The sequence below is a fragment of the Atractosteus spatula genome, chromosome 3 (genome assembly GCF_055471065.1).
Source record: "Atractosteus spatula isolate fAtrSpa1 chromosome 3, fAtrSpa1.hap1, whole genome shotgun sequence".
Taxonomy (NCBI): domain Eukaryota; kingdom Metazoa; phylum Chordata; class Actinopteri; order Semionotiformes; family Lepisosteidae; genus Atractosteus; species Atractosteus spatula.
Window position 1 is genome coordinate 5,858,612 of NC_142708.1, and position 20,045 is coordinate 5,878,656.

General features: G+C 41.1%; 1 protein-coding gene across 2 annotated transcripts in view; it reads left to right on the forward strand.

Annotated features, from left to right (window-relative positions):
- Positions 1 to 20,045, forward strand: part of LOC148837298 (single-stranded DNA-binding protein 2) — a 155,525-nt gene that overhangs the window by 103,619 nt on the left and 31,861 nt on the right. Inside the window, exon 6 of one of the 2 annotated variants that reach the window (XM_088910264.1) lies at positions 19,926 to 20,009. The exons of the other annotated variant lie outside the window; for it this stretch is intronic. Within the exon in view, the coding sequence (XP_088766390.1) occupies positions 19,926 to 20,009 (84 nt within the window). The remainder of the gene's footprint in view (positions 1 to 19,925; positions 20,010 to 20,045) is intronic. 2 annotated transcript variants of the gene reach the window in all.

Consider the following 20,045-nt stretch of genomic DNA (forward strand, 5'->3'; position numbering starts at 1 on the left):
CGAAGTATCAGAGATGGAATTTGGCCCCTTCTTGCTTGCCACTCACGGGTTATCACATAGCAGTGCTGGGAAACTAATGTGTGCTAACAGACAAGAAAATTGCCTTTGTCTTTTAAGATTTTAAGGGATTCCATCATTTTCAGGCATTTGTAATAGGTTCTTGAGGCATTTTATTATTTCATGTCATCCCATGTTACCAGTGGAATCAGGATAAAATGCTGGCGTGTTTTGAAGGCTTTTCGGAGTGTATTGTGACTGAATTCTTCGTTTCGGCATCAGGTGGTATTCATGCCTTCTGTCGGTAAATGTTTTTGTGCATTCCTACACATCTTATGGGTAGTAAATGAATAAAATCAACACTCAGAATGATGGTGCCCGTCTGTGTTTTATATGGAGCCTCAAAAAAACCCAAGATCAGCTTTGTGCCCAGGGGTCATTAGGCCACTTCAGACAGCGGGAGGTTTGAGGAAGGAGCTGCCTCTGCGGACAAGCTGCTGAGGGACCAGTACAGGTTAATTCCCTGCTAAATTTAAAAAGAAGGAAGAAGAAATGCAGTGTTCCGGGTTTTTCACATGTCGCAAGCTACCCAGTTTAGTGCACTGCGGCATTGTTGCGTATTTGACTTTTGAAATTGGGATTTTTAGGCCCAGACTGAAGTGTGCTTTTAATGGCTGGGAAAATAACCTATAGATTTTTATAGAGAATTGGAATATTTCTACAGATCTACAGAGTGCCTTTTTTTTGTCATTGCCAGATAAAATCGTGAATTTTGTGTGTGATGACAGTTCACCTGGTTTTCTTTTCAGAGCTGATGTTTTTACGTGTGGCTTCACTTGGTATCCGCCTGCTAATGAGCGGATAATCACACCTGTAACTCTGTCAGCGCTCTGTGATGTTTTCATAACCCTGTGGTTTTTAGGCACAAGGTACCGGGCTTGGAAAGAATAGAAATCCGGCTGTTTTCCCCTTTGTTGCTCGTGATAAGCGCAGGTTGTATCATTGAATCATACGGAATGCGAGTCCCCTTCTCCCAGAGTCTTCCAGGGCACGTTTCTGGTGTCGGTGCCTGGAATTTTGTTAAAATTGTCGGAATTGCAAAATAAATACATTATAGGCTCCCGAGAACTCAGTAAGCAGGCTTTTTTACCTTTTGATGTTTACGTAACATGCCAATGTATTCTCTGTAGCCTAGTTTGAAGTCTGAATTTGAAGGCAAGTAACTGGAGCCACAGATTGTTTTTTTTAAATGTGTTGGTGAAGTCACTGTGTGAGAGTCTGGCTCTGGAACATGAGGTGTGCAATGTTTTACTCACGTGTTCACTTTATTTATTTTTCAAGTGGGTAACCTTTTGCATCTGTTGCTTGTGAAAAGGGAGAGATAACAGAGCAGCCAGGGGCCCAGGAGAGGTACGTGAGCACTCGTACCCGGGCGGGAAGACCCTAGTTACCCAGTTAGCTCACTGGCTGCTGCGGAAATGTGAGAGGCATGTATTCGAGAGCTGTGGTTTGCGAATGAGCGGCTTAGGCTGTGTGTGCAGCTCAGTTTTGAAGCCAAAATAAAAAATGGCTGGCGTTTGCAGGCGAAATTCTTGCTAATGCGTTGAGATTTCTGGGGCAAGCAAGTCAAATTGAAAGGTTTTTGGAATACTTGAAAAACTCCACTGCAACAGTAGTTGTATTACTACAATGCTCTAATTACTGCTTAGTAAATATAGGAGGTGAAAGTGTTTCAAGGAATTGTCTGATAAATCACACCGCTATATAAATGTCATTAATGAGTAAATGATAAGGAGCAATAAAGGAGTTAATATGCTTCTGGCTGTGTACCACCACTAAGAAAAGTGTGACTTCAGTAACTTATTAATAACAATGAAACTCATCCCAAAATTAGAACATTTCTTCTGGGTTTAATTAGAAGACCACAGGAGCTCAAAACAGACAAAGTTGAATCCATCCAATTCTAGTCGGAGGTTGGCATTCTTTTTGATGATAACAATTCCCCATGAATGACTTTAAAATTAAACATGTTGGAAACCGAGCTAAAACAGTACACAACACAGTGATGGGAAAAGCAGACCCTTGATGAACTGAATTAGGATTAAATGAAAACATATTTCAACTTTGCCGAAGATTTCTTGGTGATTATGACTTCCTTGGCAGTATTTTAAAATGAATTTGGCCTAACAGTATGATTCTCAAATGGGGGAAAAAAAAATCAATTGCTCTACCTCACAGTCAATTTGAGTTCCCTTGTGAGTGTAGCTGTGCGGGAAAATACAATATATCCCACATCTGTGGAGGAGCTGCGCAGACAATCCTCCATCATGGGTTGATCAACAGGAACTCAATATAGTAGACCCCTGGTTTTAACAGACTTCATTGAATGTAATGGACAATCCGTTGAAGGGGAACTTTCTCTGTAAATTTAGAAATACTGGGCTTTCCCTGCAACAATGGGCACAGTAAAAATGCAAAAATAATAAAACTATAAGTAACATACTGTATTTTATACAACATACCTTTAATTGGGTCTAAATGAATGCAAATCAGTGGCGCTCTGTAGGGTAGGGCAGCTGGATTAGGGTGCAGCAGTATAGATGGAACATGTACTCAGTGTGTTGTTTTTAATTAGTATTGAGAGGAAAGTTGTATGTTTTTCTCAGAGTTCCACAGGTTGTCCATGATTTGTACCACAAACACAGTTCAAGAAAAGAAAGTGAACTTTGCAAAGTGAGGTGGTCATTATTGTCGAAGTAACCCAGCTTGCAACATAGGGGCAGGTGACTTGCTTACGATAGGTGTTGTTTGCGTTTTGTATGCTTTTTTAATTTTAAAAAATCATTTGAAAAAACACACTTAAATAATTTTAGAATAATCATGTCATAAAAATGCTAATGCAGAAATAATGAAGCAAAGAAAAAATACACACTACATAAAATTCGGTTGCTCACAATTGGTGTTGTGTTTTGTATGCTTTAGCTAATTTTACATCTACAACATGAAAAAAAGCATGTTTATTTATTATATAAAAGGCACAGGAACAATTGTCATTGACTGTGGTGATTACAATTGTTAAGACCAAGAAAGCATGTGTAGTATATATATTCTCATAGAATAATGTGATAAAAAACATTATTTGTGATTTAATGGACATTCAACAATAGTGGACACCTCTTCCTCCCTATTATTACATTAAAGGGTTATAATATGATAACACTGTATGATTGTTAAGATTTTTTTTTTACAAAGAGTTCTTCAAAAGTCATTTCTCTTACGCTATAGGTTTTCAGGAGAGATCTAAAATAAACCTGTGGAAATCCTATTTTAGTTTTTGCCTTGGCTGTGAGCATCACATATGCATTTGGAGTGTAAGAAAGGCAATGTTGTTCAGAAGTCAGTGAAGCGTATAATGTCATTGAGTTCAAATCAAACTCACCTGGGACACTGCTCTGACTTTTAACTCTCTCGGCTCTGCTTGGGTCAAGCACTGTTGTTTCATGCATTTATCATTTTTATTTGACTAGAGCAGAAATTACATTTAAAAAAAAATAAAAATTAAATTAAGCAGAGTTAACTTTGTTACATGACGTGGTTCCAAACTAAGTTCACAGTAACAGTTTAACAGTTTATTCCAGTAGATCATGGCAGTAACATCACAAGCTAGTAGCAGCACAGTGTGCTTTAAAATTAAAGCACAGCCCTGCATCTTTCTATCAGGAAAAAACTAAATGTAACTAAGCTCGGACCAAAAAAAAAATGTGGATTAGATTTCAAAGTAGCAACTGCAGTTAAATTGACCGTACATCATTTGTAGGCATACCAATCACTCTCTATCAATAATATTTCAGGCAGTCTTGGTCTGTACAGGCAGTGATGGGGTAGCATGCCACAGCAAAAAGCATCCACGTTATTACAGAAAAAGCCCACCCGTCTCACACTGGCAGATCCTGCATGACACGGTGTGTTATACAGTAGGTCATAATCGCATGTGAGATCACCTTGAAATAGTTTCACCTGAAGGAACCACTTCTTTTACACAATTAATAAAACCCTGAGTACCCAGCTGTGCTTTGGCCTCAGTGTAAGCGCCTGTCTCTGTTATCGATTTTGTGCAGCTCTTTTGTTCAGTGGGCAAGCAGGCAACTTGCCTCCAAGTCAGGCTCCACAAGCCTCTCTCTACAACCACCTGTTCCCTCCTGCGCTCACTCGACATCGATGGCTACAGCTGCCTCTCCCTCTCACGATCGTTGTGACATATATGATAGCTTGCAATGACCAGTGCTGCAGAGCAGCCAAGTAGTGTGACTCTAGGGTGCCATTGGTCCTCTCTGCTGTCCCCATTTCTGGCAGACTGTGTGCTTTCCCCAGTGCCTCACAGAGCTCCTACTGTCACTTCCCTTCAAGATATCTACCCTTCTGCAGCGGCACCTGTCAGTCCTGTTGATTCCCAAATACAGACTGTCCACCAGTTGATGAATAGTGGTCAGTCAGAGCAACAGTTTTACACAAATCTCAAAAGGGTCATCCGCACAGGATCTCACACGAAGAAAGGAAGCCACTTCCAGGAACTGTGAGAAAAATGAGGTTGCTTTTTGAATCAAGGTGAAACGTCCAAAGGAAAACCTGATCGTACAAACGCAGATTAGACTTTAACCAGGACACTGGGGTTAACACCCCTCCTCCTTTGAAAAGGGTCATGGGATCTATAATAGCCAAGTAGCCTGTTTAAAATGTTATCTAAAGAACAGCACTTTCTACAGCACGGTGTCCCCAGTCACCATGCTGGGGTCACCATGGGGGCCAACAGTCACCATGCTGGGGTATTCATTTGGAAATTCTTGACAGTGGGAAGAGTGCCCCCTACTGGTTCACTAACACCGTCTACAGCAACAACCAAGTGTTGTCTTGAAGGTCTCCCATCCCAGTAGCGGTCAGGAATAGCAGAGCGGTCATAGTAATAATTGATCTAACCCATTAACTAATTTAGTTAACTTGTAAATAAATGTTTTGTCATATCAAAATTTCAGTAGATGGGCAATAGGTAAACGATTAACCTCCTTTAATTTTAAACCCATTTTAGACAAGCTCTTCTGTTTATGCTGCGTTTGGTTTCCCCCCCAAAGTAAAAAAAAACACACACTCCATCATAATCATTTTGCTGTTTTACTTCATAGCTTCCAGGTATTTGTTACACGCTTAATATCTAATGACCCCGACGTTAACTTACAGCAGAAAATCAGCTGATGAAGCACTTCAATATAATATCTATTGTGTCTTTCCCGTGTCTTGGAGAATTTTGTTGACGCAAGGCATTTTGCGTGGAGCGGTAGGGGTGTGTGGTCCTGCCTACAGCTGTGTGCACCGGAGTTTTGCCTGGAGAATGGCTGTAGCCGGTGTCCTGGTGGATAAGACGCGGGCTGCCGGATCTGGCTTATTCTTCTCTCTCGTCACCATGCCCCCTTGCTCGGCTCCCTCCCAGACAGGCCAGGTGGAGCCCGGCTTTCCACCCCTGCCCCTTCTCCATTCAGGATCCCTGGAGCGGCTCACCGGGTAGATTAGCACAGAGAGAGACAGAGAGCGTGCATTGATGACCTTTAAGCACTCTGTTAGCAAAATTAGGATGAAGAACAAAGAGAAGTAAAAATGGGACATGATCATGATCCTGTACCAGGCTAAACCCCTGCTTTCTGCTGGGGTTTCGAGAGCTTTGTCTTCTGCTTTGTTTTCTGACAGTTTTTAGTTTTATTTTCTTAAACCCCAGCCTCATGGTAGAGGAGACACAAAAGCAGTTACAGACCAGAACAGACCACATGCACACATCTTTCAGAGACGCAGAGTGTGCGTTAAAGCCAGCTTTGTTTTCTCTCACATTTTTCTGACATGTTAAACTGCTGTATAATTCTCATTATACAGTACATGTGTACCAAGGTTTTTGCATTTGTAATTATGATTGCATTACTTGTTTTTTTAATTCTTGTCGGAAAGCATGCTCTTAGTTATGCTCATGATATATTTTAAGAGTAATTTAAATGTATCACATGCAAGGAATGATTGCTGTTAAAATGTTTTATACTAAAACCAAAGTTGTTTGCTCAATACTGCTATTCAGGAGCTTCTCAAGATACTGTTGTTTGTTGCTAACATTAAAAGAAGGCATAGTGAGCTCCTAAATCATAAATTTCTACCTGAATACAAGGATTTTTGTTCAGTTTATTAATTTATTTGAAGAGTATTATTTTGTGAGCCAGTGGCTGCAAACAAAATAAAAGTGATTTTGTTGTTGGAGCTATGCAGGATAATTTGTGCAACACTGCCCTCTACTGTAACTTGTGGGTTTTTTAAAACTTTTTAGCTGAAAGTTCAACTTTTAAGATCAGGATAATTTTTTAATCAATGAAGGACGTCTATTTAATAATATCCATGAATGAACACATTACAGAATATTCTGCTCTTATGTCTACGTGGGATCTGGGAGTTGGCTTTTCTGAACAAAGAGTCTGAACAATTTTGTATGTCAAGTAGACTGAAGACCCAGACTGTTCAGTAAAAAAGGGCCCGGTGCTCTGGAAGCCATGTGGAAAGAACTAAACGAAAAATAGTTGCCACTTCTGTCTTTGTCGCACCCTTTCCTGAAAGCTTGGGATTATATTTCGTGTGCTGCCCCCTCTGAATAGCCTGTAGTTTTTGTGCCGCTGAGCAGTTTGTTTGTCCCCCCTCCTTGTGCTGCATGTGTACTGAAGTGATCTGACCCTGTGGCAGCGCCGAGCTCTGGAAGACTTTCTGTGCTGGGCACTGATCCACCAGCCTTCTTGAAAGGATAAACAGTCCTCTGAGGCTCACAAGCACTCGGCAAGCAAAGAAGCAGTAGGGGAGTGCTTTGCCTCCTCCGGTTCCAGACAGTCTTTATGTCCTCATGGTCCAGATGTCCTCTCGGAAAGCCACTGACTGCCACCCGCCGAACCTCACTCTGCGTGAGCACCCTGAGAGCCAGCGCTGACATGGCAGGGAGACAATGGAGCGCAGCAGGAAAAGAAGGCAGTTGAACTGTGCTTTGGCAAATGACGGTCAATGTGATTGAGCAGTCAAGAGGCAGTTCCCCCCCCCCCCCCCAGATTGTGATGAGCAGGGATAAAAAATTCATGAGGCTGCAGCGTAATATTCTGAGCTGCAGCACGGACATCACAGATAGTAGAAAGCAAAGCCTGCCTGCTGTTTCAATACCTTGTCATTACCGAGTTTCAGTTATATAACAGGTATTGTCACTTAGTGCACTCAATGTCAGTTTAGGCAGTTGGCTCTTTTTTTGTTTTATGTGGTATTTTGAATATCTTTGTGATATATATATAAATATATATAAATTAAATATGGATGAATACTCAAACAAATTGGAGTGATGGCAGTAGTGGAGTACCACTGGGATCTGTACTAGGACCATTGCTGTTCTTAATTTCCATCAATGATCTGGGCTCCAGAATAGTTAGCAAACTAGTCCAGTTGGCAGATAATGCCAAAATAAGATGAGCCACCATTGTAGAAGCAGGAAATGAAATTCAAGAAGATTGAAATAAAATTTTCAACAGGGCCGTGCAGTGCAGAGCAGAGCACGGGATTGTGTGCAAATAGTAAAAACACAACAAAATACAGACGTTGAAACATTGAGCCAGAAGTGGCTACTTAAGAAAAAGAAAAAGACGTACATGTTTGTGTCGACACATCGTTTAGATTCTTCTAGACAAAGTGGGGGGAAATTAAAAAGGCAAACAAAATGCTAGGATACGCAGTTAAAAATCATAGAATTTAAATCAAAAGAAGTTATGTTAAAATTGTGTAACGCAGTTAGTTACACCTCAGAAGAATATTCTCAAAGGAATATTGTGTACAATTTTGATCACCACATTATAGAAAAAATACTGCTGATAGATTCAGAGGCTTAGGCAAATGTCCTACACTGACAGCGTGAAGGAAGTGATCCAAGTATACTCCAGTGGACTTCAGAATGAACGGTGAGTCATGAACATGTGCACTGGCTGCAAAAAAACAACTTGGAACTTTGAATTCTGCAGAAATGACAATGGAGTTATTGTCATTGTTTGATAATATCCTTCATCTTTTTTCATATATATGTATATTCTTATATATATCCTACTTCTTACAAGCCAAACAGGTGGACTCCATGGTGTTAGAACACTGGAGCTGAAGTAACTCTTGAGATGCTCCACAGTAATGTTTATTGCTGTTGCTTTTTAGATTGAAACTCAAATGTCACAAATAACATCAGACATAGAGGGAAAACAGCTGGCTGGGAATGCAGGTTTTCTTGAAGTTGCTTTACTGGCCTTCACACCTCCACCTGAGGACGTTTTCCAGTACTCATTCCTTTTGGATTTCACTCTTTCCTTACAGCTCTGAATCCAGGGCTCTTGTGTCACTGTAGTGTTGCCGCTCCTGCTGCATCTCTGGCTATGCGGCTGGTGCACAAGGGAGCCGAAGTCTGAATTTGTTGACCCTCATTTCCCCTGCCCTTGCCAGGGGATGTGGCCTTAGAAAATGGACAGGTAGCAGGAGACAGGAGCAGAAAGCTTCTCGACTCTCCAGAGCCCTACGACTAACAGTGCAGAGGTGATGCTGGGAGCCTGGAGACTGGGTGTGTAATAGAAATGTCACACATGACTAAACACCAGATAAAAAAAAAAATTAAACATAGAGCAGATGCTGGACATAAATGTAAAATGTAGGTGATGTAAGGTTTTTGAAAGTCCGCTTTAGTCAAACCAGAGCATTTACAGAAGAGCTGTGAAGTCAATACAGGCAGCCTATGATTTCTGCACTCACCATTTACAGTGGAATACATGTTTACTAGCTCCATCTGTCTCGCATGCTGGCTGATTGCCTGTTCTTAATTGGGAATTACTGTGTGTGGAGCTTTGCACATTTCCTTTTTTATTTTCCTTTTTTGTTTTTCGGCAAAAGCTTTTGCTGCCTTCCCGATCGTGTTCCCATTACCCCCTTTATCATCTTAATAATTTCAAGTGTCTGTCTGAGTGCAAGCCTTGTTTGTATGTAATCACCACATTCTCACCCTTTCACTGGGAAACGTTCTATAATTTCTGTAGTTAATATGCTAATGATTTAATTTGGATCATTTCGCGGTGAAGACTGAACTGCATCTATTAGCCATCTACACTAAAGTGACAGCTGTAAGCTGCACGTTCAACTGTCAAGTCAGCTCTGGCGAAGTCATCTTGTATGACATCGCCCCGTACTCATCCTTTAGGCTGTAATCCCATCAGAAAGCCATTGTGTCATCTGTAATACCAAGATTAAATATATTCTCCTTCAGAACTGTGCATTATATATGTTTGGGGCTGGAGGAAACAAGACAGAGGCTGGTGGCAGCATCATAAGAGATGCAGAACTTTCATGACCTACACAGAATGAGACAGCAGGTTTTTATCAAAACTTTTGTGTTTCAAGTGTTTAAATTGCCCAGAACTGGAAGCTCTTTTAAATGCAAGTTCTGTGTACTGTAGGTGCCAAGACTCAGTTGTTTTTTATCAGCGCTCCTGGACTTCCCAGTGCTTTCCCCCAATACCAACTGGAAAACTTGTCGGCCCGCCTCTGTAATCTGATGACCGTCCGCGATTTGCCAAACTGTCAAGAGTTAGCAGCAAGAGATGATAAAGCACTGCCTGCACAGCCTGCCAAATCTGGAGCCCTGGGGTTCTGTCAGCTTCGGGGAAAAAAACACAACTTTTAATTAATGTTAATTCACATCACAAAACCGCAACACGTTTCTTACACGTTTTCACAATTGAGCTGCCTGGCCTTGTGATAGAAGATCTCACCAGATGTTCACACAGTACACTCTAGCTCAGTTATTTGTTTTCTTGTCAGCATTAGGTAATAAAGGAGGTAAACCCCCGTCAAGAACATCTGTCAGTACACTTGCTTTTGTCTTCGGAATTTATCTGATCATTTTTGATTATCTTGAGCATTCCTTACAAAACAGAACAGCAGCTTGGGTGGATTCACTGAAACTGTTTCCATTCTGGATAGCACCCAGCATTTCCCACATATGTCACTGGTCACTCCCAGTCTTCCTTCTAATGTTTAATTTGTCGTCGTTATTGTTGTCGTAAGCTTTATGGTGTATCATAACGCGAAATACCAGCCTAAATTAATAAATGACTGAATGGATTACTTGGTGCATTACAGGAAAAATGCGTTTCAGACTCGGCAGTCGTGATCCTTATGGGAAAACCTGGAGCTGATCAGATATAAATCTTCCAAAATGGCCATCGGGGAGCTGTTTGAAGTGGTCAGTGGTGAGCTGACAGCACGCTCCATGAAAGAAAAGGCTGGGATTACTGTTCCGGCATAAAAGCCTCCTGGCATTCCGCCTTACACCGCCACATACTTGGGACTGGGAAGAATTAGAGAGCTACGCTAGGAAAAATTACAGGCGGATGCTGATCATTTCTAGAATGTGTTGGTGAAGCAGGTGAATGCAGGAGGTATCCACTGAGTACACTACTTGGGCTGAAAGAAGACCTACACATCTCTCTGCAGAACTACTGTAGCTAGAGCTGCTTCAGATTACAAATTAGAATATTAAATAAGAAGCACTAACAGAAGCACTAACACTTCATTATCTGTATGTTTTAATGCTGAGAGAACAGATTTGCAAACATTTTGCTTTTTTATGTTTCAAAGAAGGGAATGAGCAATATTGCACTAATTAGTTGGATTTAAAGTGTAATCAGACTTTTATTAAATGTTCGTAATAGGTACTTCAAAGGGAATTAGGAGGAACAGTCATTTTTTTAACATTCCACTGCTGCCGGTTAAGGTGGAATTGTAATTTCTGTGATAAAACGATGCACTGTGTTAATAATCCTGGAACATAATATCTGGTTTTGTCGTGACTCATTTAAATGGAAGGAGTGTTGAGGTCATTGGTATTTTCTGCACAAGGCACAGGATGTTAGTTGGTGAGATTGATATTTTTGTATCGAGATTGCGAGGCTGGAGGCAGCAGTTTAGCGGGAGAAACCGAGAAAGTTGGCAACCAAATCCAAATGCAAAACAGAATCTCATTATTAATCCATTTAGACAGTGAATTGCTTGAATAAAAAATGTCTGGATTTATCTGAAGTATAGTAATATTCAGTTTTTATGAAATGGGTTGAGGCCAAGTTTATTTAATAAAAAAAGGATTTCCCTCAAAAGCGGTTTCACCCTTAGATATTATAGGAAAATACACACAGATATTAATAACATCAGGAAATAAAACATGCAGCCTTGACTGGGTAATCACAATAATAGATCAATAGACACCTGAAGAAGGTTCCACGGCCAAAACGTTGCGTTTTCTTTCTTCTCTTTTCAGCATGGAACAAACCCATTACTTGTTCCTTTGGAGATTTTATACATGACTATTTTATATATTGCTGTGGCAGGTGGGGAAATCGGGGAACAGTGATACAGTCGGACAAAAAAATCATCAAACAGTTTAAATGAAATAATTTCCCCAAGTCCAGCGCACCGATGGGTCCGGTGCTGTGCTCTCTGGCGAGTTTGCTTTCCACCTCACCTGCATTGAAACACAATAATATTCCCACGTCCCTGCAAATTGCAGGTGAAACTTGTTTCCTTGTAGTAGCCAGTGAGGGAGGTGTAAAATGATGAGACCTGTGGGAAAACAGACATCTGGAGGCTCGCACGGGGAAGTGCGCGTTCGGGTGAGTTTGAGTGGTTGATGTGTAACAGTCAGTGCACAGCCTGCTCCCTTTCATCTCGACCAACCTGCATTTCCAGAAAAATAGGACTGTGTAAAACTGGGTTTTTTCTGGAGGACACAACTGTAGAATTTGACTCAAGAAGAGACGCTTCACCATACTGTATGCCTGAGCTGCGGACCTTTTTAGCAGTAATGGGAACAGTTCAGTTACTTGACTGTGTGGCTCATGCCGCATTATTTAAATAGCGTTCCAGTTTGGCTGTAAACCTCCTTATAATGTCAGAGATGAAAAGTGTACTGAAGAAGTCTTACAGAATGGGAGCACGGGAGATTGTCCCTTTTTTTTTTAAATTGTTTTATTAGTGTTAGAAATGTAATGGCCGGGTTCACATCGGAAACTGGTGTCTCAGCACAGCCAGTGGTGAACATGGACATCATGTTAACTGAAAGATCCAGCGTGGAGTAAATGAATCACTTCGGCCTTGGCACTTGTTATGCAGTGAGCGCCTCCTCCTTTGCACTTCAGCTGAGCACACAGAGGACTGTTGGGCAAAATGGGTTGGGGCCTGATGTACAGTAAGTGCTACAGTACACGGCCTGATGTCTTCCGTTACCTTTCTTATTGCGCTTGTCTTCTGAAGCAGGCAGTCAGTCTAAATGATCCTTTCCAGCCTCTCTCACAGCGTATCTGCCTGCAATGGATCTGCTATTCCAAGAGATGAAAACTCTTCTTCCCCTGTGCTATTTCATTATATTTAATCGGCTGTATTGATAGTCCAATACCAATGAAAGGTATAAAGGCATAGAGATGGTGTATTTCTATTTTTCATATTTTAGTTGTTTTTTTTTGCCTGAGGAATAAAATTGGTCATTGGCAAAATTTCAGACTGATTAATGAGCTGTTATGATGAATAAAGAGCCTACACCATATTATATTGTGTTGAACCTGCAGTGGCTTTACGAACGTGGAGTCAAGCAGTTGCTAGAGAACGAGCTGATGGGAACGTCCTGTAATGGCCTCTCCTAGTCCATAACTCATGTTCTCATTTCATGATGCTACTATGTGTTGAAGTGGACATTTTGGGCTTCTAAGTACAGTCCTCAAGAAATCAGTCCTGTTCATGAGAAGGCAGGCCTGTAAATGCGGAAGACAGGAAGGCAAACAAGCACAGTGACAATATTTGCAAGAAACCGTGTGGCGCATCCTGTTTGTCTCTTTGTCAGCTTTTCTCTACTTCTTGTGATGTTCCGAGCATCACTCCCAATTACAACAGCATTTGCTGAAACATGCTTGCAACAAACATGCACCAACTTGACATTGATTTCAATACTGTTGTTTTCAAAATCCCATTATCTTATCTCTTCTTCACAATAAAAGGGTGGTTGGTGTTCAGTTTCTCTAGTTATTGCCTATTGCTGGTTTCATATTCCTTTGTGTGCCTTTTCTGTAACTTCATTGCCACTTTTTCCACTTAGATTGTTATTTTCATTTCTATTTCAGCCACACACAATTGCTTCTGAAAAGACTTTGCAATTCAGGAAGCGAAATCAATGAGGCAGGAAAATACAAGTATTTTCAGAGAACTCAAGCAGCGATGTCTTTTCAGAAGATACTTTTGCAGGAATGATTAGTTTACTTGGTAAAGAACTACGTAAGCAGTAAAATACAGAAATCAAAGGATGTGCGTAACATTGCGGACATTCAGCTACTATGACTTTAAATATATGTTTTAGAAGTCTGGCCCTGCAATATGTACAGAGTGAAAACTATTAGAGAATATCACGCTTGAAGAACATCTTCAGTATGTTAACACTCCTGTTTCTGAGAATCTGTGCTTTCTCTTTCATCTCAGACTTTAGAGACAAAATATTGAAATTCCAGTGTTTATAATTTTTGAAGTAAAGTGGATTATGGTTTAATTATTTTGTCATGATGCTAGGAATACCTTGCATTTACTTTTTGACCTGTAATATTTAAGAATCAGAATATTTTAATAGGAATTGTAATATTTTAAGGCCTGTAAATGCTTTGTCAAGTGTTTTAGTGGAACCCTTGTTCCATGATTATCCTGGCTGTCACATTAAATACGAGAACACATGTCTCAAGGAAAGGATACCTTACCTTTTTAGCAATATGACTTTATGAGGGAATGGTAAAATGGTCTATCTCTCTGTGAGACTGCCGAGGATTCTGCAGTTTGATTAATCGTTTACAGTGCAGAAAAGCGTGGGTTGCTAAAATAGTTTTAAAAACTGCCATGCAGAAATTTTTATTTTTCTGAAGGGCTCCACATAAAAGTCTCATGTTTTTCTAGAATCCAGATGATGATAAATGACTCCTTTGGTATATTCTTTTGATGACTTCTCAGCATGAATAATTTAAAGTGATTTTGCAGACGTTTTTTTTTTTCAGCCCCAGGGCCAGGTGAACAAATTACAGTCATCTGTAGACATTTAACTTGCAGACTCTCTGAGTGCAGAGACTGGGTTGTTGCACTGTAGTTGTTCTTTCCATAAATGTAAAAGGATAGGAGTCCAGTGAAACTGCCGCTACCTGATAATTTTAGCTGTAAAGCTATCCTATCAGTATGATGGAAGCAGCATAGGCCTGTTTTCAATGTTCTTACTGTATCTCTTCAATTTGTGTTTAGGTACATGTATTCCTTATTTCAAATCTATGTTTGAATACCCTGGCTAATTAATTAATAAAAATATCTATCTATTCATTTTTTAATAGCTTCTTCCAATTCAGGGTCATGTGGGGGGGTGGCCTATCCCAGCATGCAGTGCACACCCTGGGCAGGATGCACAGACACAGATGCACACGCTCACACCTAGGGCCAATTTTCCCAGAAACCAATTAACCTGTCAGTACACTGTATGTCTGGGCTCTGAGAGGAAAACAGGCCACCCAGAGGAAACGCACACAAACACGGGGAGAACATATAAACTCCACACAACTAGCACCCCAGGACCCTCATTGCTTCCAGGGCCCCAGCCCTCCGAGGCAGCAGTGCTGCCCACAGCAGCCCCGCGCCCCCATTCATAGAAACAGACAGCGCAGTTACAGCTGACATACACGTTACATACCTCTTACAGTTACAACGGTGGAGAGCATACTGAGCAGCTGCATCACTGTCTGGTACGACGACTGCACCGCGTCCGACCGTAAGGCACGGCAGCGCGTGGTCAAAACTGCCCCACACGTCATCGGCAGTGCCTTACCATCCATACGGGAAATCTACAACACCAGGAGTCTGAAAAAAGCCACCAAAATGATGTCTGACCCCACTCACCCCAGTCATAACTTGTTTGTCCCCCTACCATCTGGCAGAAGGTTCTGGACGCTCCAGTTGCACACACCTAGACTCCAAAATAGCTTCTTCCCCAGAGCCGTCAAGCTGGTGATGCCCCCACTCCCTCCCATCACGCTATGATCTTTCCTCACTTCTTCCTGTACCCACAATGACTGTACTCCAACACCACTACACACACGACAACTGAATGTAAGCCGAAATTGTACTTAAAACCATACTAGTTACTGTTTAATAACTTTTGCACTGTTTTTGTCCTGTTTGTATACTTTTCTTTGTTTGTGTATTTGCACAGTTTTTGACAATTTTGCACGGGCACCATATTGTTGTTTACACTGTTATTGTTATTGTATTTCTGTCTGTTGTCTAGTCTGCTGTCCTGTTTATATACTGCACCTGAGAGACTAATGAGAAACACTTTTCACTATACTATGCACCCGTGTAAGTATAATGACAAATAAAGTTGAGTTGAGTCAGACCTCAGGGTACGGCACCTGACCTCTAGCTGGAAAGGAGTATTTGTAGGTTATGAAAGGCAACTTGTCATTCAATTTTACTTTCATACCGTATGAAAGAAGCTTTTCTTCCCAGAAGGAATACAAGCGGTATGAGATGCACCAAGAATTTCCAGTGTCATGGAGATTCCTCTTTGATGTCTGAGCTCCTTGGAATTAAGCTGTGAGGGAACCTATAGAATTTATAACAGCTCCTGTCATCATCTCAGTAATTGATCTTAAATAAGTAAACCGCTCCTTCTAAGTCCTTAACCAGTTCTGGATCAGTCATTTACTTTAAATAAAGAATAAATCTCAGATGGAATGGTCCACAGGTACAGCACACCAGGTGCCTTCTAACTCCCCTCCGAGTTTGTGAGGATCTCAAAGTACAAACTGTATTTCTACGAAATGAGTTAAGCAGCTCTTTGATAAAAGGAAAGACAAAAAGTTTAATTGCTTCTGTGCTCCTTATTGGCTCAGTAAATAGTATTTCGGTCCGATCAGTAAGCGGTTGACGGGACAGAGCTGTAGTTTAGAATGATTGCAGTGTCCTGGGCTGGAGGAGGCTGGGTGACATCAGTCAGACGGAGGTTCTGGAGACTTCAGTGCCATCGGCCAGCTGGGCTGACCCCCAACCTTAGAGGGGGTCACAGTGGCACCCCCCCCCCCCCCCCCCCCCAAAAAAAAAACAGGCCTTTGAGATGTAAGAGATGTCAGGGCTGCTCAGGTTTTATGTTTGCGTCTCTAAATGGGAATGGAAAGGAAAACAAAAAATGTAAAGGGGAACTGCAACGCTATTTTTATATTTTGGGGTTGGAAAGAATCTGCATTGACGAGTGTTTCAAACCACAATAAAAGTAAAATACAGACAGTAACTTTGAAAACCCACAATTTTACAAAATAGACTATGTTTCCTGGTATGTTCAGCATCATGTTTTGCGATTCAGAACGAGGCAACAAAACTTCGGTGACGTGAAGCAGCCATATTACATTGTAAAGAAGCAGGCGGATGAACACATCTCTTTTAATGCAGTAGAAATACTGTACTCGACTTCGAGACGGTTTTGCTGAGAAATACTACTTACTTGTAACTCTGCATCGGATCATGTGGAAACGTTTCTGTGGTGAAATGTCTGCTGCACAACCTGTACTCATTCGCTCGTGCAGCACATTACGTCAGTCATTACGGAGACTGGTGAGCAGAAGGGGCCGCCGCATCACGTCGCAATTCTCACAGCGAGACCAGGGTTTTTGCGACAACATGGCAACTTAGAGTACTTTGACAAAGTTCATGATTTTGTGCTTAATTAAAAATCTGTACATTTTTTCTATGCCATCAATTTACAGTATCTTATTGCCGCGACTTAATAACTGGTAAATCTGGGACACTGGGACTGTGGTTCCCCTTTAGGGCTCTGTAGGTTAAAGTTTGGATCAACTTTGTGGAATGTTAGATAAGCGGAAAACCCAAGTTACAACACCATGAGGAAGAAAAATGAATTAAAGGAAATATATAGCATTTATTTGACACTTTTCTGTCCTGTGAAGCAAGGGTAATAGAGCTCTCGCCAGCAGTAATAGGAAAGGATGCCTTAAAATGGGGCACACTGGCTTAATCGAATTAGATTAAATTGGTTAACGGGTTCTTTTATTTATTCTCAGTGAAAAATAAGATGGAAACGAAACAGCAGTTCAGACCTGTACAACTTGGTTTCTAGAGTCTTACTGACTCTGTGAAGTCGCATTGTGTGACCGTCGCATAATAAAGTCAGTTTTCCACAGCTGCCTCACCTGTGTGCAGGACTGTGTCATAATCCTGCATCAGGAGGGTTAAGAGGACAGCTGGCAGTGCCTGCTCAACATAGATTAAACCTCTGGGGTGACAGCCGGCCACCACTCTTGAGCTAATTCTCTTGTTTATTTCTGAGCCTTGCCTGTTATTGTTGCAAGCCATGTGGCTGTGCTCGAGATTTGGATCATCTAACTGTACGCCAGCTGTTGAACAAAATCTAAATGGAAAATACTATTCTCTAAGCTACGAAAGGACGTAAGTGAGAAGCACTTTAAATTACTTTTACTGATGCTGCTTATGTTTTAGGTGTTGTAGGATCTGATGCTCTTGTTGAATCAAATATGCAGGATTCTGTGTGGGTTTTACAATATTTTCATATTTTCAGCCGAATTAAAAAAATGGGAAATAAATCATACTGGCCCACTGTGTTGTATTCATCATTATAATGATCTCTTCAAAAGGTTTGCATATGTTAATGCCTTCTAAAAAAACTGATTATTTTTTATTTATTATTAACTTTTCTTCAAATACAGACTCATGATGAGAAAATGCTCTTGTCCACAGTGAAATTTAGCAGTGGGGTCTATATTAATTTGGGATGGCTCTGCAGCTGTGGCACATTGTTAGCAAGGTCTTGTTAAAAAAGCAGAGTATCATGAGCTCCAATATGTGCCAGGACATTTTGACCAAACAGCTGGTGTCCTCCGTCAAACTCAGGCTTGGCTGAATAAGGACATTCCAGAATGACAGTGATCCAAAGATTGCATCCAAATCGACAACGAAGTGGTTAACTGCCCACATTATAAATCTTCCATACTGCCCACTTATATGGGCAGACCTCAGCCCAGTCAAGGATCTGTGGCTTGAGGTGAAGAAGTCAGAACCAAAAGGCCTGAAAGACCCAGAGCAGTCCTGCTTTGAGGAATAGTCACAGAAGAGCCAGAATCTATTAGCTCGCTACAGGAAGCATTGTGTCAGCGTATTCCTTTCCACAGGAGGATTTACAAAACACTACAGGGTGTGAATTTGTGTGACTCCATGTTTTCTGGCCTTAAATTATTTACGAGAAATGTTTCTTTGTGCTGTGAGGTTACAGTACAGGTGTTCTTTCTTGACTGACATGGTTTCGGCCAACACAAAGTCACTTTGATGTGATTTTAGAAACAGGGCCGGTCCTCATCTAAAGAATTCAGTCTTAATTAATTTTTCCCTGATCATGGTTAACTTCATTAAGGGCGAAGCCATTCAATTTCACATCTGCACAGTCTGGAATACCTGTGTGGTCAGGGTCAGAACTGTGTTTACCCAACTGAAGAAAGAAGTCTCTGCTCCGTTGTTAGCTATAAATTCTCTACTTTTTGTTGCATTAAAGGCAGGTGTTAGATACAGTATCAATCCTTTACTGTGAAGGAATATTATATAATTATCCACTCGATGATGTGCTTTTTCATTTAATCTTTTTAACAGTTCCATTGGAGTATCTCCTAATCGATCTTTAAGGGTCATTGGAGGCTTACACTGAATTTCAAGTTTATTCATGTCAACCTCATGCCCCTTTGACTCTTGCTTCTGCATAGCTCTTATGATGCTTGAAATGCTGTCAATGTGCAGGTACGCTGTCAATACCAGGCTCTCAATAGCTCATTTTTACACTCCACACATACAATTTTCTGAATGCGCCTTTTGAGTTTGCAAGTTTATGATGCAGAACTGCAGAACAAAGCTGTCTGCTCTAAGTATTTTTTATTAACCACACTAAAGGTCGAAAGATGTGTAAATTACTGATTATGATAGTTGAAAAGCATAATGAGAGAAACCACCATTTCCAGTGGCAAGACACAGATCACTTCACTGTTGAATCTGAAGAGTTTTTTGCCTGCTTGGTATTGTTTTTTACTTCATTAGTAAAATTTAATAGCACAGTTTAAAAGTTACCTTGGTTCTCCTGACTGAATTCTGGTCTTAATGGCACTTTAAAAGCCATTGTACTCCACAACATTCAGTTCACCTGTTAGGCTTGATCAGGAGGAGCACACAAGCTAATGAGTGTGCTGGGGTACCTGCAAGCAAGTGGCCAGTAAGAGTTGTTATGAGGTTGTGTCAGGACAGACTTTCCTAACTCTTAGTGATGGTATGACCTTTCATGAACCTCAGCTACAATAGGACCACATTAGCAACTTCACCCTCTGAAGACGTGCTGTATCCCCTGCTGGAGATAACAGGAGAATTTAGTGGTGGAGCCCTTCTACAAGAAGAACAATATAGGATATTGCAAGAAAAGGGAGAAAATAAAACTTTTTGTAGTTGTCATTTACCAGGAATTAGCATGTTCAGTTGTGGGCTCACCAGGGAAAGTGTTATTAGATCTTGCCACTCATTGTGTCAACAGCTAGAGGCTGTTTCTTTATTCCAAAAAAAAAACAATCACAACAGTCATGCTGAGTTAAAAAAACACAATTTTTCCCTGGGCCGATTGACTTTCCAGGTTATCCCAGAGACCTTGCCACCTGGGCAGCTGCAGTTTTACGATTTGAGATCCACGACTTCTGTTTTGTAATCTGTGGATTTCCTTCTCTCCTTAGGGACCTCCGGGTTCACAGCCATCACCACATGCACAGCCTCCACCTCACAACCCCAGCAACCCCATGATGGGCCCTCACACTCAGGTAATAACAGTAGACTGCCACTGTAGCGAACACAGT